Below are 24,177 nucleotides of genomic sequence, written 5' to 3'. Positions count from 1 at the left end.
GATCATTTAGAGTCTATATCCCCAATCACATCCCCATCATCAAGGGTTATTTCTTAAATGTGCCTTTCCTAATACTTTTAGTTTTTAGTGTTCTCTGTTCCACAATTATTGTTATTTGTATCCTGGCTGCAACCTCCAATGTCATTCTGGACTCCATAATCCATCTGTTGTCAAATCTTGTTTAGTTTCTAATTTTATAACATCTCTCCTCTAAGTTCTTCTCCCTTCACTAGCAGAGTTACTACCCTGGTACATGTTTATCATCACCCCTTACCTCCCACCTAGACTACAGTTTCCCTGGCTTAGATTTCTCCCTATTCCAATCTATCCTCCAAAGTGATTTGAAGACTATGTGACTCCATTCTTAAAGAAACTCCAGTGACTCCCTAGTACTTCCTCTATTTAGCTTCACAACTTAACCCATCCTAACTTTGTCGTCCTACATTCTACTCCCTCTCCAGGCACTCTGCAATCAGCTACCCTGGCCTATTTGTTGTTCTTCACCCTCCATTTTCTCATTAGATGCCTTTATATTGGCTATTTTCCCATGCCCTAGAAAATGCTATCTGCACCTTTGCCTCCTTGCTTTCCCAGCTTTCTTCAACACAGAACTCTAATCCCACCTTCTGTGGAAGGCTTCCCTTCCCCACCCTCCCACCCCAGAATCTTCCCTTTGACATTCCTTCAATTTGGCATTGCTTTCAATTTATACCAAATGTATCTTGATTAGGGTCTCAGCACCTCTCCCCACCCCCAAAATCTGTGTAAAAAATTTTGGCCCTCCCTTCAAACTAGAAAAATCTGATTTTTTTTTCATTTTCTTTTAGGGGGTAGTCACAGTACCTTATTGTAAAATTTGTGTCAAGTATCTGGTTATAGGCTATATACAGGTCAATGTTAAGAAATTTCTACATTTCTAGCTTTTGTGTATCATTAGCTGGCTTTCTCATTGTTTTCCCAAACTTTTTACTTATTCTAACTTTAAAAAAGAAATTGTATATATTTGTGGTATTAAAGGATAAAATATGTTGATATTGTATAATACTATACACATATTTTACACATTCGAGTTTCTAAGTTTTTTCTGTCATCTACGTTTTCTGCAAAACTTCCCATTGAATTTTTGATGCAGACCTTCGATATATCAAAACAGATGATGAAAGCAATGTGAGAAGGGATACCTGTAGTTTTCAGGTTGGTTCCTCCATTAGAATTTGAGCTCCTTGAGAGCAGAGACCCAGTTGTTTGCCTTTCTTACAGAGTAAGAACTCAATAAATGCTTGTTGACTGGACTCCCCCACCTCCCCAGGAGAAATAAGCACTTTTAGGGAGAGACTCAGCACTTTGTAAACTGTGTGGCCCAATGAATACTTGTTGAATTAAATCAACGAACTGAAGGAATCAGTGAAGGTGTATTAAAACTTACTGCTGGATTTGGAATCAGAGGATCTAAATTCAATTCCTCTCTCTTCTACTGAATAGCTAAATGACCTTGGTCATGTTCCTTATCTTTGCTGGGTGTCAGTTTCCACAGTTTACAGACCGGGAGGGAAGGGAAGGGAAGGATGGGAAAGTTGGACTACATGACCTCTAAAGTCCCTTCCAGGTTTAAATCCACTAACTTGTGAATTGATTGCGTGGAGAAGGAGAAAATTCTCAGTCCCGGAAAATTTGAAGTAACATGTCCAGGGCACCTCAAACCTCCTTCGCTTCGTTCCTCCAAGCCTTCGGTAACCGCTTCTCCAGCACAGTCAAGGAGGCGAGCAGTGAGCAAGCGCACGCGCCTGAGGGAGCGCGTGGGCGGGGTGGAGCAAGGGAAAGACCCAGTGACGAGGACGCCTGCGCAGTGCCTGCAGCTTCGGCGGCTCCTGCTCAGCGGTCGCCTGCAAGCTTCCCGCGAGACCTGCCCTCACGGTTCAGCCCACGAGAGCTCTGGCACCTCCTTCACCGGCCCCGCCCCCCTCGCCTTCTCCCTCTTCGGCTCTCGCTGCAGTGTATCCCAGCCGGGCCGGAACTTGTGTCTGTGGGAACGGCTTTGTGCGGCGGTGTGTTGCCGGGCGGCCCCGAGGAGGACCGGTGCACCCCCCTTCCTTTCGCTCCCGCCGCCGCCGCGGAGCCGAGCGGAGCGGGGCCGGCTGGCCGGGCGCTGGCGGGGTCTATGGTCTCTCGGACGCCTGGTGCTCTTCACCTCGGAGAAGCCGCTCTCTATGGCCGGGAACTTCTGGCAGAGCTCCCACTAGTAAGTGTTCCCACTTTCCCGAAGGGGCTCTGCTCTGCGGCAGGGACGGGCCTGCTACTCCCCCAGCCCCATGGACCCCTAGCTTCGTCCGCGTCCCTTAGGGCTGAGATAGGAGGCGGGAGGAAGGAGGGTGTGGGCAGGGGAAAGGGACCCAGGAGACGGTGCGGGGCTTTCCTTCCTCCTGTGCCTTCTCACTTAACCCTTATCCCGCGTAGAGGATGGGCGGAGGTGGCTGCACCCGAACCCTAGGGAATGGGGGGGGGGGCTCCGGAGAGGTGAGAGGAGTGGTGGTGGAGAGGGGTGACTAAGGAGGAGCAGGGCCCAGGATGAGGAACGGGACGGAGAGATCTTGTTAGGGGGGAAGAGGAGAATGGGGATACTCTTATGCAGAAAGGGCCAGACGCTGCGGTGGGGGGGGGGGGGGGTGTCTTTTGCCCAGCCTGTCGAGGGATTCCTCCTTAGAATTGGAGTCGTGGCCTTTTATCAAACATCTGCCATCCCGAGGAAGATTAAGCGGTCTCATGGAGAGTCTACTTGTCCGTGCTCTTTCTGTAGTTCCTCCCTGAAAACTCCTAATCCTGAAACTACTGCTTCCTTCGACACCTACTTCAACTGCACTTTTGTGCTGAGGTCTTTTGTCTCCTTAGATGCTGGGGAGTCCGAGTTTGAATAGTCCTTTGGGTTTACAAAGGGATTTACTTATATTATCATCTGTATCCCACAGCCATCCCATGAGGAAGAGATTGCGAGGCAACTTGGTTAGAGGATAGGAGACTGGGTTCAAGTCTTGCAGTTGCCCAATCAAGGGATGTGGGAAATAGCTTCTCAGTGACCCCAGGCAATTCTCAAAACTTAGAAAATACTGGTAATTTATTAAACTGTATCTTTGGAGGGGTTTTCCACACCGGGAGTTCCCCACATAATTATTTCATGTTGACACCTTGGCCCTCCCACCCCTATCTCAAGTCTTATTATCCCCATATGTAGATGACTATACTTGGGATAAGACTTTAACTTGCCTATGATTATACATCTAATATATGACCAAGGAAGAATTAAAAACCAGCTTTTCTGTAAAACTGTCCTTTCTTCAAGAATCTCTGTAATTGTGGTAGGTAGACCAGCCTATGTGCATAAACGCACAAAGAAAACTTTTCGCATACATACAGACAAATCTATGTGTGGATATATTTCTTACTGTGTTTTGTTGTTTCCACCTTGCCAGCTATTCAGAGAATATAATTTTTGAAGCTCAAATTTTTCCTTGGACAGACATATGTGTTTAAATAATCAAGTAGATAATGATGAATTAAATAAAGGGAATGGGAAAAGCCATTTTTCCTTTTATGTAAATTTTAAAACTGAACTTTGATACAAACAAAATATGATCCAGATCTCCAGAAAAATGACTATATCTCACTAATTTTTAATGTCAGAATTGATATACTAATTATCACTAACTTTGATCATAGAGAACACCACTCAAAGCTCTTTCCTCTAGTTTGACCCCTGCATTATGTTTTGGGAAACTTATTTGCAAAAAAATTTTTTTCCTTTCCATATAAAGTCATTCTGTACACAATGTGCTACAGATTCTCCACATCTGGTTAAATAACTTTTTAATTGCTTCATTTTTTACTCACTGAAATACTTTTCTAAGAAATGAATAAGCATATTCAAGGTATAGGTAGTAAAGAAGTGAGATCTTCTAGATAAACTGGCTTTTTTGTTTGTTTTTCTTTAAACTTTGAAGAGCTAGTTGGTACTATATACAATAAAGCAACATAATTTGTCAAAGAAGTAACAGATGAAAGTCATCCTCTTGCAAATGTTAATAAATAGTATATGAAAGACATGAAGGAATAGGTTGCAGATTTTTTAATGTTAAGTGTCTATCTCAGATGAAGAGCTTGCAAAGTTGGTGTTGGAGCAGATAGTTAGAATAGTGGATAAAGTGCAGTGACCCTCAACAAGTCAATTCTGTTTGCCTTGGCTTCTTCCTCTGTAAAATGAACTAGAAAAGGAAATGACAATCCACTATAGTGTCTTTACCAAGAAAATCCCAAATGAGGTCACAAATAGTCAGAAGTGACTGAACAAAAGACATGAAGGGATAAATTGTAGATTTTTTAAATGAAAAGTGACTACTTATCTCGATGTAGAGCTCGCAAAATAGCTATTCAAAAAAATAGCAGTACTGTATTTGACAAGTTAGTAAAAGAAAAATAGTTTAGGTGTTTATATTCCTATGAACCATATTTCAGACCTTTATAATAAAAATAAATTAAGCAGAGTATGCAGTGTTGTAAATTCTTTTTAAGTGTTTTAAAGGTCTGTTAAATATCAAGCTACTCTTATTAGACATTGTCAGTTTCATTTATACATAGTACTTTAGTTGTCCTTGTTCAGTGATATCTGACTCTTTCAGAGTTTTCTAGACAATGATAATGAAGTAATTTTCCATTTCCTTTTCCAGCTCATTTTACAGAGGAATAAATTGAGGCAAACAGGGTTAAGTGACTTGCCCAGGATCACAAAGCTAGTAAGTGTCTGAGGCTGGACTTGAAATCAGGTCCTCTTGACTCCAGGGTAGGCACTCTATCCACTGCACCATCTACCATATCCCTCCTGGAGGACGAACTTTTTGATTGAAAGATAGTGTGGTAAATTTGGAGTCAGAGGTCTAAGAGTTCAAGGTCTAGAGTTCAAGTTCAGGTTTGACTATTTGTTAACTATGTGACCTTCTATTATTCACTTAATACCAGGGGTGATCCCATTTTCTTCATTTATAAAAATTGAGAAGATGGAACATGATAACTTCTAAGGTCCCTTTCAACTCTAAATCTATGCAATTATGATGAATGCTAAAAAACTATCAGGTATGATGAGGATCTTTAAAAGAGGATGTATACGGAGAGTGGAGAACAGGACTTAATCATACCATAGTTAAACATAAGTAGTTGAGAAAATTGTGTAGGATAAAAAAAAATAAGGAAGAATAGATGACATTTCCTATATTGACAAGAATGTTTTGAAATGTCCAAGTTTGAAAACTTTTAAGAAAAATATTTTTATTCAGCAATGCTTCTTGCACACAAAGTGTGCTTCAGAAAGTATTGGCAGCCTGTTTAATTTCAGATTATTTGTGACTGTCATGGTTGATATTCAATAGTACATTTTAATGTCTTATTTTTTAGTTTACAATGGATTTTGGATAAACAAGATCTGTTGAAGGAACGCCAAAAAGACTTAAAGTTTCTCTCAGAAGAAGAGTATTGGAAACTGCAGATATTTTTTACAAATGGTAAAAAAAGATTTTATTTTCAGTTTTGCCTAAATAAAGTTGATCATATTGGAATTAATATGACTTTACATAACCACATCAGGCCATATTTACAGTTTTTATTTATATATTTATAACATATTTATAGTACTTTTCATAGTTTGATGTTTTGAAAATTGAGAGGTTTTGTTTTGTAACCAATATTTAAATGATTATCTTTAAATTTTTTAATGGTTTGTCCCTGGAGGTGTTTGTCAGAGGAATCTTGTCTGTCAATCTTATAGTATACCTAGACTCCTAAATATAGACAGCAAAATGGAGTTATTCCTATATGACAACTTTCCAAAAGAGGAATTCACTAAGACTATGTTAAGTTGTACCTTTGTAGTATGTGCTAAAGGCCTCTTAGGTTGACCTGAAAGCTTTTCAAAAGCACTGCCATATCATATCAAAAGATTTTTCCTCAGCTATGGTATTTCACATACAGTATTAGAAGAAGAACTTTAATTTTAATTTTATCTCTACAATCTGAAATATAGGTCTTTGATGTTCTATAGTAAGCACCTTTGGTTGTAGTGATCCAATCTAAGCATCTGCCTTCTCATCCTTCACTGATTACAAGAAAAGAAACAACTAGTAACCTTTGGAATAGATAATCTAGATAATCTCAGTGTTTGTCCTCCACTTTTCTACTAACTAGCATAATGAAGGCTTTGTAACTCTAGAGCCAGATTTGAACTCTGGATTTGCTATTTCAAGGGTACCAATTCTGACTGCAAATTACCTCTAATCTTTTTTTTCCTTTTTTTTTTCTTTAAAAAAAAAAGGCAAGGGATGAGGAAAGCTATATATGTGGGCAAAAGTGATTTAACCTCACCTAAAAATATCAGAAAAGATTCTGGCCTAATTATAAGAACTACCTGACTGCTTCTTCTTTGCCTACCTACTTTTTGTCTCTGAGATGTCCTGCAGAACAGCTGTGGGGCTTTATAACCATGAGTATCTCTCATGTCCACAGGTAATACTACTGAATGAATGTAAAACACTGTTTTGGCTGGACCTAGGCATTATGAATTAATCTGAGGACCCAGATAAGGCAGATCAATCAGTGGTTTTGCCTTGCCCTGCTAGCATGCTTCCTTTTCTAGAACAGCAGCCCATCTCAGCTGTGTTAAGATGTCTTCCAAAAATCCGTCGTTGGCCTTTTTTTAACTTGCTTTTTTATTCTCTTCCTTAACTAATGCATATGTATATTATATATACATGTAGAGAGAGTGTGTGTGTGTGTGTGTGTGTGTGTGTGTGTGTGTGTGTGTGTGTGTGTGTACATAAATAGATGTATTACTTTAAGGCTCACTACCAGGGTATTTTGCTGACCAACTGAAAAATAATTTTGTTATGGAGCAAGTGAATGTTTCCTTTGGTCTCCCACCTCCTCTCCATAGACAAAATACATATAATTTCTGGAATATCATATCTCTGTGAATGTTTTTAAAACAGATAATCACATAATTATTTTAATTTATTTTTACTTAAAATAATTTCTTCCCAGTGGTCTCTAATGTTTTTCACATAATGTAGAAGTTTCAGTAAAGTCAGGAGACCTGGGTTCAAATTCAGACTCCAATATATTAGATATATGGCTTGGACATATCACTAACCTCACTTTAAGACTCACTTTGCTTTCTGTAAAATGAAGATAACAATATTTATACTCTTCCCTCACAATTGTAGGAAGTACCTGATAAACACTGAAGTTGAATATAATTGTTCTTGTTATTAATTACATTTGGGACTATGAATGCAGTTTAACAACATTAAATTCCTCTCAAGCCCCTGCAGTTGTTTTCATTGTAAAGATAAGCAAGCCACAGAACTTTGAGAATAATCTTTTTGCCTAGTTTATATAAGTTGTTAAGCTTAATATAGATCTTTTATGTACTAGTGTGATCTCTGCTATTCTGTTGAAAACAGCTCTATAGGAAGCATAAACAATCCCTTTGTATTGAAGATGATTGTAGCTATGACTTACCTTTTCTGAGTCATTCTTTAATGTACTATGTCATTACTCTCTTATAATTTTTTTTTATTTATTCTTGTAGTTATTCAAGCATTAGGTGAGCATCTTAAATTAAGACAGCAAGTTATTGCAACTGCTACAGTCTATTTCAAAAGGTTCTATGCCAGGTAGGATTATTTATTTGTATTACCACGATTGAACATTTTTATGCAGATTAATAAGGATTTTTAAAAATCACTTTTAGATTCTAATACCTAATGCTTTTGAGCTGTAATATAAAATTATTTCACATTTCTGAAATAAGTCCCTTGATTTTTCTCCTAGCATAGAACCCTTGGTTAATTTTATAGTAGTTGTACTTTTCTGTGAATAATGTATCTCTCTAATTGGCATTTTAGGTATTCCCTGAAAAGTATAGATCCTGTATTAATGGCACCTACCTGCGTATTTTTGGCATCCAAAGTAGAGGTATGAAGAATTTTAATTTTATATTATCTGAAATATAACAAAATATTTTGAATTTTATACCTTTTGGGTTAGGTATTCCAATTTAGAGTGAAATTTTGTGAAATATGTCTTGTCTTTACTTTTTCTATAGCCTTGACATAGTTATTCAGTGAGGAAGAAAAGACATTATTTGCTAGGTCTTCAGAACTCACTTACATGGAACTTCACTTCTAACAGTGTGAAAGACCATGATGTATTTTTTCTCAAACCTCTGTACCATCTCAAAGGATAATTTGAGGATTTTGATTCCTATTTATTAGACATCTTTTGTTAAGACCTGTTTAAATAGCCATTTTCATTCATTCATTTTTATGGTTAAGCTAAAAATACATAGTTTTTTAGATTTAATTTTCATAAAAGTCTTTATAGACATATGTTCATATTACATACTACAGGTATAACTAAAAGATTAAATTGTCCCTTTTCTACTCCTCCATAAAATAATTTATTGAAACACAGAATTACTATATCTAATTTGTGATAATTGTATAAGTACAACCTTCTATGAATTCAGAATGATCAGTTCTTTTTCTCTCATACTATTCTTTTGTAGTTGAGTATACAATAGGGCCTTGTATCCTTGGGGGGATACATTCCAAGATCCTCTGTGTTGAAAATATCCCAGCTGAAACTCTGGACATAAGTGTACACCTGTTGAATATACATATATACATACAAATGCACATAGACATACTCATACTCCCTCTTTCTCCTTGCTCCTGATCATTGGCTAAGTGCTCTGCTTCCCACCCATTACCTCCTTTAAAAAATTTTTTTTAAGTGAAAGGAGAAGAACTGAAACCTGGAATTACCATCTAAAGCTGCCAGGTGGACCTCTGAGCTTCATGGTTGGCCACAGGTTACTAAAACTGGGGATAAGGAGACCCTATTGTACAGGGCATTGTATTGAGTAAATTATCTAAGATGTTTACTCTGTGATCACTATAAGGAAGACTATAGCTTCACAATGTTCATTTGAGCAAAGAGTGTGACAAAATGCATAGTATAGATTGATGACATAGGCACTTGTTGAATTGGGATTACATATTTAGTTATAGTTGTAAATCATTTCAAAAGCATGACACTTTAAAATAGAAGGCAGACTGTAGAAAAAAAGAAATAGGAACCAAAAACTACCCTATAGCAGCTCTAGAAATAGAACCTGGGTTATTTCGTGCAGACACTTCTATATGTTTCATATGTTCAGAGGGCATAATAATTGTTTATAAAGTCATTTGAGATCAAATATATAAAATACTATCCTCTTTTAAAGTATTCCAAGTATCATTAAATAATATTATTAAGTGACTTGATCCAGTTGAAACTGGATAAGAGATATGTTTGTTATTTATTTCAGCTAAGAAAAATAATTAGTTTTTCACAGAAATTGAGGCAGGTTGGCCTTGCTGTTTTGGTAAAGCACCATTGCACTTATGTAAAGACCATGGTTTTCATCCTAATTGGTGTCTTTAGACAACATTAAATATAGTAGGGCTTTTGATGGACTGTTTTTTGTTTTGTTTTGTTTTTGGTTTGTATTATATTTAACTCTAAGTACAGGTAATGAGTCCCATGTGAAGGTCCACTTCAAAGCTCAAAATAGGTAAAAAAGAAATAATAATAGTATATCTAAATCTGGTAGGAAAATGGAAAAATGGTCTATATCAGACCGTGTGCCAATCAGTTTGACAGTAAGGAACATACATTCCTTAACTCTTTCTTTTTTATTAAGGAATTTGGAGTGGTTTCAAATACAAGGTTGATTTCTGCTGCTACTTCTGTATGTAAGTACAAAATAAATCTCCCAAAAAAGTTACTTCTCAGGAAAGTTTTAGAGAATCTAATCATTCTTCATTTTATGGGGCATTCTCACACATTAACATTTGGAAATGTTAATGAGTTACTGTAAGACTCCTGCATTTACAAAAGAAGCTTTTTTGGTTTTAGCCATTACTAAATAAAAAACATTTAGGTTTTTTTTTTCACCCTTCTTCAGTATTACCTCAGTAACAATACTTTGGCTAGAATTAGGATAAGTAGGGAGTTGTACTTTTAGGTCCAATAAAAATCAATTTTTAAAACTACACTTAATTGAGAGCAGTGTTCATAAATCTTATTTAACTGCATTGCATTATATTACTTTCTAATGACTCAGCAATCTTGTATTTTTCCTTAGGCTTGGTTTTGTTTTTTATTAAGGAACAAGTGATCCTCCTTCCATATGTTGCAGTGTACCCCAATGTTCCTTATTAGGCAATAAAAGAATTGCTAACCAACTGAAGATAATAGAAATTTATTAATTATTTAGCCTCTGACCCCTTGATCAGATGTCAGGCTATTTCTTGCCTGCTTTGTTTGCCATAAGGAGAAACAGAAAGAATTTTTCAAAGACCCACTAGCTAAACTAACTAATCTCCATATTTTAGAATCATATCTTTGCCCTTAAATCTATTTAAGAAGTTTCATTCATTGCAACTTTGAAAAAACCATGTAACATTAATGTGAATAAAGATAATAGTAATCATCAGGATGGAAGTAATACCATCTTTCCTCTGTCTTGATCAAGCTATGTCTGTTGCTTTGACCTGGGCACTTTAAAAAGAACAAAATCATACAAAAACCATTTCAAGAAACTAGTGGTGTTTAGCCTAGGGAAAACTTAGAAGGAGCTTATAGCATCTACTTTTCAGAGTTGCTGTGAGGATCAGGTAAGATATTTGTAAAACACTTAGCATAATGTCTGGCACATAGTAAGCACTATGTAAATGGTAGGTATTATAATTATCATCAGATCTTGTAGAAGAAAGCTTAGATTTGTTCTGCCTCTTCCCTTTGAAAGGCAGGACCTAGAACTAGTGGATGAAAATTATAAGGCTAAATTTTTATTTTATCATTAGGAAGGTGATTAGCTACTTAGTTTAGCTGCAGAATTTGATACGTAAGACATTTGCTTGGCTCTCCAAATTCTTTTTCATATGTTACCAAAGCATGATCAACTGAAAAAGTCCTATTTATAAGTATTAATAATGTAGAGCACTTTGGCTATGAATTCAGTAATTTTTATATTTCTAATACTAATTACAAAAACTGAAGTTTATTTTAAAAATTTTGTTCCCTTATTTAAAAAGATTGGGGTATTTTAGAAATGTTACTTTTATTTTAATAATTAACACAATAATTGTTTACAATATCATATCAACTATTATATTCTAATGGAAAAATAAAAGTATGAAGTATACATTTCCCAGTGTCTATTCTTGTACCAAAACAAAAATATCCTAGGTCACTAATGTTGGGTAATTTTGCCTAAATAAGAAATATTCAGTAATGATTGATGAGTAGTAGGCATGTTTTAATTGTTCAGTAAAAATATAAAAATTGGGGCAGCTGGGTAGCTCAGTGGATTGAGAGCCAGACCTAGAGATGGGAGGTCCTAGGTTCAAATATGACCTCAGACACTTCCCAGCTGTGTGACCCTGGGCAAGTCACTTGACCCCCATTGCCTAGCCCTTACCACTCTTCTGCCTTGGAGCCAATACACAGTATTGACTCCAAGACAGAAGGTAAGGGTTTTTATATATATATATATAATTTTTTTCATTCATTCTGATATGTCATTGGAAATTCAAGCTTTAGAATTTTAGACCTCAAAGGTCATCACATTTGACTCCATATTTCACAGATGAAAGAACTGTGACCCAGAGAGTTATAAACAATTTGCCTTAATTTCCTATAATACTTCTATGAAACATTTTTAATTTAAACGTGAATTTCAAGTAGAATGTTACATAGGAAAGCTCTATAAAAGTTGTTACTGTGATCCCAAAAGGGAGTATCATAAATTTGAAGGAAATGAACATTTTAAGCCTTAATTAAATCTTTGGATTTCACAGTCTAATTTATTTATGAATTTGAATTATATAGAAATTGAGTTCCTAATTCCTTTCCCAGGCATAGGTAGCCTGGACCATTTAGAGCTTTTTGCTATGAAATGCCTCTCCATATTCCAGTGTCTTAAAGAACTTTTGGTTCAATTTTTATTCAATACTATCCCAGCTTAAGTTGGTGTTTGTTTGTTTTCTGCAGTAAAAACTAGATTTTCATATGCCTTTCCAAAGGAATTCCCTTATAGGATGAACCATGTAAGTATACCATATAAAATAATGCCACATATTAGAGCCATTTATATTAGGATAATTTAATCTTTCTCATAGAATAGTTCTAAGTTATATAAAACTATAAAAGTTAAGACTAAAGAAGTGTAAGTGTAAGTTGCAGAATTTCTACCTTATGAAAAAATTTTATGCTATAGCTAGCCTTGTGAATACTATTATAATTTTCCCCCCCATATTTATTGGCATTAGACAATGGATTACTGTGAATTTGTCTTTCTAGTCATCCATTTAGACCTTGAGCAAGTTTCATCCATTCTCTGTAGATTTCACCTGCCACATGTCCCTTCATGGCATAGATAATAGTTGTGCTATTAGAATATAAACTTGTATGGAGTTCATACCTACCAATGAAATGTGACCTGTTACTAAAAACAAAGCCTACCTATCACCTGACAATTAGTAGTCTAACCATCAGGTGATGACTCCTTTTGATTGCAGCAATTCATGAAGATTGTCTTCTCTGGATGTGTAAAGGAGTGTGATTTTCATCAGTGGAGGAAATACCCAGACTGGTGAAATCAGGGATTTTGGGGAGTTACATTTACCTGATTCCTTTTCACTTAATTTTTAGTATTTCCTTTTATAATCCTATAATGTAACATTTGAAACATTGCTAATTGTTAGTTTATTCATAATAATGAGTTAACTTAAGAAGGTCTGTAGCATTTCAGGATACCTTTGGCACACAGATTATTGGGAATATCTGAAGTCCTGCAGAGAGTATATTTTTAAAATAGAAAAAAAAATTGCTTATAGTACAAACACTTAAGAAAACATTTCATGAAGACTGAAATACTTTTCTAAACATAATCAGAAGAGCCACATGAACAGTAACATTTTATTTCTTCTCATTTTCTTTCAGTATCATGCAATAAAATATATGTCCATATGCTGTTACTAAAGATGAAGTAGACATGTTATATCTAATTTATGATCTTGTGAACATTTGATAAAATCCTATTTTTTTAAACAGATATTAGAATGTGAATTCTACCTTTTAGAACTAATGGTAAGTGCTTGTCTTTTTTCCTCAGTAACAAAAGAAATTTCAAAATCAAAGCAATAGGGAACCTGAATTTTAAGAGAGGGGCACATGTAGGTGGCTTTTTATAAAGCTCCCAAATGATGTATGGTGGCAAAGGTAGTTATCAGTAGCCTAGTAGCACCACAATCCACAACATCTCTGGAGACTATAAAATACTGTATTTCCTAGATCGTCTAGGAAAATTTTTCTGTACTATTTTTATTGACAGTAAAAAAATGAAAAGCAAACCAGTGAAGACATTAAACCACTGAAATTATTTGCACTATTTTAAGTGTGTGTGGTGTCAATTAAAGATAAATAATGTTTTAGCAGAATTTTGATCCTACAGTTGGGAATTATGGATTAATAGGCTAATAAGAGGTTTTAGTGTGTTGCAGATGTGACACTTTGAGTCTCTAAGGGAATGGATGCTGACTGGCTGCCAACCGATTTACCAAGGTATATTCCAGAGAGAGTACTACCTTCACTATTAAAGTAGAGCTTAAGGCTGACATTTATGAGACTAAAAGGGAAGCAAACATGACTTAGAGAATCCCAAATTCACTTTTTAAAATTTAGTATTCAAGTAGGTTTTAGTTTGTTTCTGTGTTATAATAAGTCTGACTATACATACACATATTTTTCAAACTGTTTCTAGGATTGTTGCTTGATAGTGTATCATCCTTATAGACCTTTGCTCCAGTATGTGCAGGACATGGGCCAAGAAGACATGTTGCTTCCCCTTGCATGGTAATTAGAACAGAAGTTATTGATAGTATAACGTATGATTAGATAGGAAGGTTGACCACCTTTGTGGAGATTTTTTGGTTTGTTCTTTTGTTGTAGTTTTTTGTTGTTGTTGTTTTTTTAACGAAGTTGGCATGTCCCAAAATGTTCTTATATGGGTAAAATTCCTAATAACTTTTTTAATTACAACATATTATAACTAGTGAGTTGAATGTCACTAGTATTTAAATGGTACATGCTAAAAAGAGAGTTTTAATTATCTCTGAGGTTAATACATATTTATTGTCCATATTAAATGTAGATTACCTTTTTAATGCTATAAAACTAAAATTGCCTATAAGGTCATCAGAATATTTTTAGTTATTTCCAAAACCAATTCAAGTACACTTTGTAATAATTATTTTTAAATATCCCTATTTGATCTCCTGCTCTGTGTTTTGAATTTTGAAAAATACATGTGCACATACATATATACTGGGGGAGGGGGGTAATTTTATATTTTTCAAGTTTAAAAAGAACCCTTTAACTGGACTTAAATTTTATCACTATAAGTTCCATTGAAATGATATTTGTTTACTTTATAGCTGCAGTGCCCACCTTCTGTGTCTGAAGATTCATTTAGACAAGATGTGTACTTGTGTTTAGGAAGATGACTATAAAGTCTTCCCTGAAAGGAAATGTACAGACTATATATTGTGTTTCTCTTTTCAGTAATAACCATGATTTATGTTTATATAGGAGGATAGTCAATGATACCTACAGAACAGATCTTTGCCTGCTGTATCCTCCTTTCATGATAGCTTTAGGTATGTAAGAGTAGAACAGCATACATAAGTTTATTGGTTTATTATTGTGATGAATCCATTTGTATTACATGACAAATTTCATGTATTAGAATATAAATCATTCATCCTTGTTTTATTCTTTATTGCTCATTCACATTTACCTTTTAATGTTTCTCTTTATTCCCATGTTTGCATTTCAGAGTTTATACTCAATTTTTTGTCCTTTGCAATATTGTGCTTTTCATTTCTTTATAGGGATAGCTTCTTAATCATGTACTTATTGTCAACTCTTTTCTCTATAAATTTTTTTAGACCTAAAATCTTTGGGTTTGGGCTTTGTCATTATTGGGAGTTTTCATTTGGGGGATTGTTTCAGAGTTGATCAGTAGGTTCTGTTTGCAATTTGCCTTCTAGTTCTAAGAAATATGGGCAGGTTGTTTTTTGGGTTTTGTTTTTTTTTTTTTACATGATTTCTTAAAATATATCTAGGCCCTTTTTTAGTTACTTTTTTCTTTCAGGGAATCCAGTTATGATTAAATTCTTTCTCCTTGATCCATTTTGCAGGTCAATTATTTTTGACATTTCTATTTTCTTAAATTTTTTGCCTTTTTTTTATTGTCTCATGTAATCATTAAAATTCTTTCATCGTTTTTTTCTAAGAGTTAAGATTGACCTTTTGACCAACCTGTATTTTACTTTGAGTCTTTACTTGTAAGTGTTTGAAATTATTCTTCTCTTCTGATTTGGGTCTTGGATACCCCTGACTTTATCTTTATCTTACCCCTGTTCTTTATCTTTATGTTATCTTGTTAACCTTCTCTGGTCAACCCCATATTGATAATCTAAAGAGAGATCTTAGGGCTGAATTTCTGATCCTGGCCTCTCTGAGAGACCTTGTGCTGCCTCCCTGGGCCAGGATCCAAGATCAGCTGTGGGCTTTCCCATTCTACAGGCCTAAATCAGATCACTGAGTCCATGATCTAATCCACCCATATTCAACACATTCTGCCCATTCTCTTGCCTGTGGGTCAAATTTGTGATCTTAGGCTGGAATTTCTCCTTTATTTTTAATAAATACTCAGTTTGATATTCTTCTTAGATTGTTGATGGAGTAGTTAGTTGTAGAGGTAGCAGGGCTATCTTGCTTCCTTCTAGTTTGTCATCTTTGCTTTGTGTACTGTGAAATTTTTTTTAATGTTTCACTTACCTTTTTGTCTTTTAATAACCCTATTACTACTTCCCCTCTTTGTCCCATTTTACCTTCCCCAAAAAGGGGCATGGGGTGGGAGGGAGGGGAGAAAAGCAACCCTCTTCTAACAAAACAAATCCTTACATTGGCTGTATCCAAATTTATATGTTTCATTTTGCATCTTGAGTTTATCAATTTCAGAAGGTAGGTAGTGATGCTTCCTCATCAGTCCAATGGAATTATAGTTAGCCATTGCATTCATCGGAATTCTTGAATCTTTCTAAAGTTGTTTTTCTTTACAATGTTGTAATTAAATAAAATTTTCCTGATTTTTCTCACTTTACTCTGTAGCATTTTATATAAGTTTAATTTAATTTTATTTCTCCCTTTTATCTTAGAATGTAATAAAATTCTACTACATTCATATAGTACAGTTTAGTTAAGTAATTCCACAATTCATAAGCATAGCATCTCCTTATTGTTTAAATCCCTGCTACAATAAAAAGAGCTGCTGTAAATATTTTTTTATACATTGGTCCTTCTTTTATCTTTGATCTCTTTGGGAGAGTATACGGTTAGTAGTGGTATCAGTGGGTCAAAGGATATACACAATTCAGCATAATTCCAATTTGCTTTCCAAGATAGCTAAACCATTCATTTCACAGTTCTAGGAATAATAAGACATTACTGTGTATATTTCTCCTCTAGCAATTCTCTTTTTTTTTTAAATTTAATCTTTAACTTTTGATCCAAGTTGATGCCCTTCAAAGGAGAAATTCCTTAAGCCAAATTTGGATCAAGATGTAATTATTCCATTTAGTTACCTACTCTATATTTGACCTAAGAAATATCTTCCTGTTCCCAAGCCTTCTAGTCTTTCTGCCCCTCCATTCATCTGTACATTAAGTAAAGAATGAATTGCTATTCTCTGTTTTCCTTGATTTTTGCCTATGGAGGTAGTTGGTGATGAAGGATTGTAGAGGCTATCTAGATCTAAGTTCAACTTCAGTCTCAGTCACTTACTAGTCTGGACAAGTCACTTAATCTCTGTTTACCTTAGTTTACTCATTTTGAATAGGGTTAATAATAGCACCTACCTCCCAAGGTTGTTAGATATTTGTTTTAATTTTTTTTTCTTATAAACCCTCACCTTCCATCTTGGAATCCATACTGTATATTGGTTCCAAGGCAGAAGAGTGGTAAGGGCTAGGCAATGGGGGTCAAGTGACTTGCCCAGGGTCACACAGCTGGGAAGTGTCTAAGTTCAGATTTGAACCTAGGACCTCCCATCTCTAGGCCTGGCTCTCAATCCACTGAGCTACCCAGTTATTTTTTTAAAAATCTTTAGCACTGTACCTACCACATTGTAAGCATTATTTAAATATTTATTCTCTTCCCTTTTGTTATAGCAGTTATCTGGGCCCCAATAGACAAAGGGTTTTTCGTATTAGAATGGGATCAGAGTAGCATGACTATCAGCCATAGCTATAACCAGCCCTAGACAAAATTATGACATCAGTAAATGTTGCCTTTGAGCCCTCTTATCTCCCAAATTACCAACCCCCTGCAATGCTTATCATTAAATGCATTAGGCTAACTTTCATTTGTTCCAACAGTAAACTATCCGTGTGTGTTTAGTTTTCATTTTTTGGTGCTTATATAGAGAGGTTTTTTTCATTGTTTTCTAAAATGTTTACAAAGAGGTTGCACTATTAAGGTGTTGACTAATATGACTAAGGTCATTCCATTAGTCCAGTCAGGCTCTTGAGTACAATAGCAACTGACTATAGCAACATTTGTACTATTTGGACGCTGGAATGGCAATTCTTTCCTTTCATTCCTTTTGGAATTCCATAGATAGTACATAAAATAGTGAGAAATAAGACTTTGGTCTTTCCTACTTCCTTAGGTTAATAATCTGTATTGGAATGATACGTATATTAAACTTAAGTAGAATACTTAATATGTCTATTTAAAAGGGGAGATAAGATATGTGTAAATTTATCTTGAGAAATATTATTAGAAAATATCAGTGTAAATAACCTTATCTGTATTTGTAAGACCATGAATTTTGTGCAGTTTAAAAAAAAAATTTCCCCTTCTTTTCCAGCTTGCCTACATGTAGCCTGTGTTGTACAACAGAAGGATGCTCGACAGTGGTTTGCTGAGCTTTCTGTTGATATGGAGAAGGTATTCTTTAGTGTTCCCTCCGCTGTTTGAACTTTTTTAAATGAATATTTTATTTATTAGCATCATAAGCTATTATCTTTTTGGAGCTTCTTAGATAAGATGATTATTAATTTAAAACTTAATAAACAGGAATTTGGCACATAAAAAATTAATGTTGATTCTGTAATGTGAAACTTGCCATTTGGGGGCTTAAAGCTAACTGTGGTAGAATTCTAGTATTTTTGAGTGAAAACTATAGTGCATTATATCAATTGTGTGTGCATATATGTACAAATACATATATTTGTTTATTTTACATTTGTATTGAATGAGTGATTCTTCCAAGATAGTTTCTGCATTCAAACCGTATCCCTTTTAACCCTACTGTATTAGAAATTTACATAGTCAGCAGAGACAAAGGAATTTATGATACTATGTCTAGGATTAAAGTCATTTAGGCAAGAATGACAACTAATGTGAAGCTTCAAGTTGATGAACTTTGAGACTGATTAAGAGATGGAAGTTAGGCCCTACTTTGATTATTTCTGTTTTCCATTAAATGGTTTGAAACTTAAGACTACAATAGGGGAAAATAAGTATGGCTCCTTTTCTGGTAGATTAAGTATTTTTTGTTACATTTTGAGTTCAAAGCTAGATCCCTCCTTCCCTCCCAACCCTACACTAGAGAAGGCCAACATTTGAAAAAAAAATTATATATGAAATATGTAAAATGTACATATGTAATATGTAAAACCATATAATACATATTTCCATATAGCATCAGTTCTTTCTCTGGAGCAAGTTAACATCTTCCTTAATAGATTCTTTACAGATGATTTGAATATTCATATTACTCTGAATAGCTTAATCATTCACAGTTAATCTTTGTTGTTAATGTGTACAGTGTTCTCTTGGTTCTGTTCATTTCACTCTTCATTATTTTATGGAAGTCTTTTCATGTTTTTCTAACATTAACCTGCTTAGGGACAGCTGGGTAGCTCAGTATATTGAGAGCCAGGTCTAGAGATGTTCAAGTGTGACCTCAGACACTTCCTAGCTGTGTGACCCTGGGCAAATCACTAACCCCCATTGCCTAGCACTTACCACTCTTCTGCCTTTGAACCAATGCATAGTATTGATTCCAAGAAGGAAGGTAAGAGTTTAATAAATAAATAAAATCAACATGCTTGTCATTTCTTACATCAGCAGCATCACAATCATATGCCACAACTTATTCAAACATTTCCCAATTAACAGGCATCCCCTTAATTTCCATTTTTTTACCACAACAAAGAAAGTTGCTATAAATATTTTAGAACAAAAAAGTTTCCCTGATTGCTTTGTGAAACAGATTTAGTAATGATATTGCCAGGTCAAAAGCTTTATAACTCTTTAGGCATGATTCCAGATTGTTCTCCAAAATGTTTGGATTAGTTCACTGTTCCATCAACAATGAATATGTGTCCTAATTTTTCTACTTCTCCAACATTCGTCATTTACCCCTTCTATCATTTTAGCCAATCTGATAGGGGTGAGATAGTTTCTCAAAGTTGCTTTAATTTTGCATTTCTCAAATCAATAATTGTTTAGAGCATTTTTACATAACTATATATAGCTTTGATTTCTTCTTCCAAAAACTTCCTCAACCACTTATCACTTGGAGAATGGCTTATAAGTTTGGCAAAGTTCTCTATATATTTGAGACCTTTATCTCAGAAAATGTCATTAAAATTGTCCCCAAATTCTCTGCTTTCCTTCTAATTTTACTACTGTGGTCTTATTTGTACAAAAACTTTTTAACTTAATCAAAATTGTCTTTTATATCTCACTATGCTCTCTCTCTTTGTTCATAAATACTCCTGTCCATAAATCTGATAGGTAATGTACTTTGTTCTTCTAATTTACTTAAGATATCTCCTTTTATGTCTAGGTTGTTTAGCCATTTAAACTGTATCTTGATAAATGGTGAAAGATATTGGTCTATATCTAGTTTCTGCTAGACTGCTTTCTAGTTTTCCCAACATTTTGTACCAAATAGTGAATTCTTGTCCCCAAAATTTAAATCTTTACATTTATCAAATACAGTTTTAATATGATGTAAATATCCTGCTGTATATTTAGAGCCCCATATCTGCAGGGGATATTTCCAAGACCTACCAAGGATAGCTGAACACAGATAGTACTAAACTCTATACAGAAATTTCTTTCTTAAACTTTTAACACCTATATTAATTTTACTGTATAAAACTGTGTTCTCTTTTCCTGCTCTACCCCTTGAATTGGAACTCCTCAATGTCCCACTCCACCCCCACCAAAAAGAACCCTCCTAGTGAAAGCTAAGGAACTGACACATAGGCAGACCACCACTAAGTCTGCATGTCATATCTTTCACCTATATGCCCTTGGGTACTGGTATCAGCCTCTTGCTCCCATGTGTTCTTGAATTGTGTGCCAGCTAAACAGCCAAACTGATCCCATGGCAACCCCATTCCTGCCTGTCTCCCTTCCCCTGGAATTTGAGGTTGGTCTCAGGTAATTGAAACTGGAAATTGAAACCACCAATAAGGGGGAACTCCTGTTTATTCTTCAGGGGAGAAAGGAGTAACCTGGAAGCAATGAGATTAAAAGAAACCTTTTAAATGTATAAGGGTTTACAGACCCTGATTCTGACTTTTTGTCTCAATAAGAAGCATATTACAGAGCACCTAGATTGCTCAGTGGATAGAGAGCTAGGTCTAGAGACAGGAGATCTTGGGTTAAAATGTGGCCTCAAGACTCTTCTTAGCTGTGTGATGCCTAGCCTTTGCCACTCTTCTGCTTTTGAACCAGTACTTAGTATCAGCTCTAAGACAGAAGGTAAGGGTTGTTGTTTTTTTTTAAGCAGCAGCAACATATTGCATCTTTTTTACTGTCTTGACAAATACTCGGGTTGTATATGTGTTGTGTGTTCATGTTGTGAAATATATGCTGCAGCTTCTGAGTAATCTATCTTGGAATATTTTTTTTAGATTTTGGAAATAATCAGGGTTATTTTAAAATTGTATGAGCAGTGGAAGAATTTTGATGAAAGAAAAGAGATGGCAACTATCCTTAGTAAGATGCCTAAACCAAAACCACCTCCAAACAGGTATGTTGTAGGATTTAATTACTGGTTTCATTTTATATAGTCTATTACAGCTGACATCATAATTATAAAAGATTATATTGAAGTTGAATTGTGTTGTTTATTTTTAATTAAATAAGGAATTTTTTACTATTGACTCTAGTCACAATTGCTTTTTAAAAAATCACTTGATTTGTATTTAGCAACCACAAATACATTAACAATTTAATTATCTTTAAATAAATTTCACCATTGACATCATAGTATAATGTTGTTGATATCCTTCAAGACATGACCACCCAAAATATAGTATTTTGAACTTAACAGAAACTTAAAATTCAGGAGTTAATTTGATTGATCTAAACCTTAGTTTTAAAGTTTGTTAGTAGTCCTATGTTACATGTAGTCCTAACTGTGATCTTACAATTCATTTCTGATAACAAAATTAAATTTACAAAAATTTCTGATAACAGTGCATCATAAATGTGATGGTGAAATCAAAATGATCGATTAAATGGAGTCTTGAAGTTGAATTAGCTAAGTGTATGTGAAATATTTCTGGCTTTTCCCCTAAATCATTCAAATTGAGCATAACTTTCTCACTTCTTACAAAAGGCTTTAAATCATAAATTATTGCAGATAACTATTGTAGTTACAGGGGGAGAAAGACTATAAATAAAGAACTAATACAGCTAAGTGAGGTCAGAAAACAGAAAAAGTGAAAAAACATCTGCTTACATCAGTTAACCAGAAACCAATTAAGTGATATCTTGTCATATTACATTATAGCTTTGCAAGTCCTTAGAGATAATGATCTCAAGTATGAATGGTAAACATTTTAGGATGACTTAAATCATATAAGGAGCTGTCCAAAAAAACAAGAATCATCAAATAACTACCTCTTGGGTGCAATTATTACAAAAATTCTTTGTTATTCTACTAATAGGACGTTTTAAGCATCATGTTGGTGATTAATGTAAGACAATAACCATTTTGCCACAATTTCTCACATTTGAAATGTTTTTTATTTTTGACTATTGCAAAAACAATTTTGAATTTTCAGTATGTCTTTTTTCTTGTGATTTAGGGGAGAAAAAATTTACCTCATTATTAAATACAATTTAACTATGTCCCTAGACCAATATATTTCTCTGTAGAAACTGATGTCTTTTGTAACATTGATTTCTGAGAATAAGATTTGATAGGCAGAAATGAACTTGAAGGAAAACTTTCTCCAGGACAGGTCTATACATACTTAATGGATACCTAACATAATAAGACCAGAATTTAATTTTCATTTCTTGACTACTCTTATGGGGGAAAATCTGAGACCAAAAAAATTGACTGCCTGTCATTTTAAATAATTATGCATAAAATTGCCATGTAGGATTATAACATTAATAACTTTAAAATAATAATAAATGGACTTATTGAGCTGTTTTACTTTTTAATGTTTCTCTCTACTTTGAACAGTGAAGGAGAACAGGGTCCAAATGGAAGTCAAAATTCTAGCTACAGCCAGTCTTGAAACATTCCGAGGACCTTCAGAGTGGAGTATTTGGAATAAAACCTTTGGGTGTTTTTGCTGTGCTAAAGAAATGAACCGGTTTCAATAATGTCTTCAGTGGAACACAAATGAGACTGAATAGCTTGTTTCTGTCAAGCATTTTGGGAAGTGGTTTTATTTTTGGAAAGTAGTTTAAATAGCTTTCTTTTAAATTTTTCATTCACTTTGGCTCTAGAACAAATTAAGACCTTTTTGATTGCAAACATTTGTATAAGTTAATTGAAGTATGAATAGGTAACTATACATAGTTACTTTAAATTGAATAGCTATTTCAATAGGCTATCCTTGTTTGCATTTAGATTAAAATTAAAGTTATTAAATTTGGGATTAAGGGAGGGAAAGCTTAAAGTAGCCAGGAAACAAGGTGCATAATTTAAGAATCTTTTTAGTCTTTGAAAGAAGGTGATATACACCAACTCTTCAACATCTGAGAATTTTCTTCTTAAATTATTAAAAACAATTCTTAAAGAATGAAATCCATTAAATCCTGGCTTTGCTAGTTTTGTTCACATTTTCACAGGGAAAATTAAGTACCTATACATATAAGACATACTTTATTCAGTAGTTTTGATCTTGCCATGGGAAATAGTTGCCCTGCTTTACAGAAAGGTGCAATATGTACAGTGTACTTTGACAGTTTTTAATGTTATGTGATTTCCTTAACCATTTCGAATGCTGGGAAACTTTTTTTTAAATCTATATGTAAATTATTTGCAAGTAATGATTTTAATCAGGTATTTTGAAAGTAAAACAATAGTTGAAAACCCCACCATAATCTGGACAAGATTTATAAAAGTTCATTTTATCTTTATGTGGGTAGTTTAATTCATTTTATCTGAAATGGCATCTGCTTTTAGGTTTGTTTTGTTTTGTTTTGTTTTGACTAAGGATTTAAATTGCATACAACAGGTTTTCCTGAGCCAGGAACACAATCAGGTTTCAAGCCAGTTTGATACTGGCCATTATTAATTCTAAACTAAGTGTAGGACTTAAGAGAAAGTGTTGTCAGTGAGACTGCTGACCATGGAACTCAGAAATAATTTTCTTCAAACTTGAAGGATGGTGGTACATAGGACATAAATGTACAACTTAAAGATTTTAACCTTTTATAAACAGTTTATGTTCAATGGATTATAAAATTAAATGTTGACTTCCTAGTATAAATTTGCAACAATAAAAGCAAGTTCTTCAGCTGCTTTGTAAGTGTTGAGTTTAATATTCTTTGTTGATTTGCTTTCTTTATAGATTTATTAAATTATGAACTTACATTAATAGAACAGGAAATAGAGAACTTATATAACTCTACCTTAACAACAAAAGAAATTGAGCAAGCTTTATAAGTGATTTCCCAAAGGGAAAAAAACACCCA

At 34.5% G+C, this 24,177-nt stretch overlaps 2 protein-coding genes across 5 annotated transcripts in view; one reads left to right on the top strand and one right to left on the bottom strand.

Moving 5' to 3' along the window:
- Window positions 1-1,843, bottom strand: part of PRDM13 (PR/SET domain 13) — a 38,085-nt gene extending 36,242 nt beyond the window's left edge. For 2 of the 4 annotated variants that reach the window (XM_056818621.1, XM_007484363.3), the window contains exon 1: window positions 1,623-1,843. The gene's annotated coding sequence lies outside the window, so the exon portion shown is untranslated. The remainder of the gene's footprint in view (window positions 1-1,622) is intronic. The other 2 variants (XR_001628397.2, XM_016431205.2) reach the window with 2 other exon arrangements.
- Window positions 1,824-23,999, top strand: CCNC (cyclin C). Its single transcript, XM_007484364.3, has 12 exons — window positions 1,824-2,239; window positions 5,437-5,543; window positions 7,625-7,709; window positions 7,941-8,010; window positions 9,782-9,833; window positions 12,136-12,191; window positions 13,198-13,233; window positions 13,907-13,998; window positions 14,734-14,801; window positions 18,080-18,159; window positions 21,147-21,265; window positions 22,715-23,999. The coding sequence occupies exons 1-12, from the start codon at window positions 2,208-2,210 to the stop codon at window positions 22,767-22,769; spliced, it is 852 nt and encodes a 283-aa protein (XP_007484426.1). The 5' UTR covers window positions 1,824-2,207; the 3' UTR covers window positions 22,770-23,999.
- Window positions 24,000-24,177: the final 178 nt, after the last annotated feature.

Source organism: Monodelphis domestica, chromosome 2, assembly GCF_027887165.1.
Source record: "Monodelphis domestica isolate mMonDom1 chromosome 2, mMonDom1.pri, whole genome shotgun sequence".
NCBI classification, from domain to species: Eukaryota; Metazoa; Chordata; class Mammalia; order Didelphimorphia; family Didelphidae; genus Monodelphis; species Monodelphis domestica.
The sequence above is the reverse complement of the archived record's forward strand: the minus strand, read 5'-3'. Positions and strand labels throughout refer to the sequence as shown.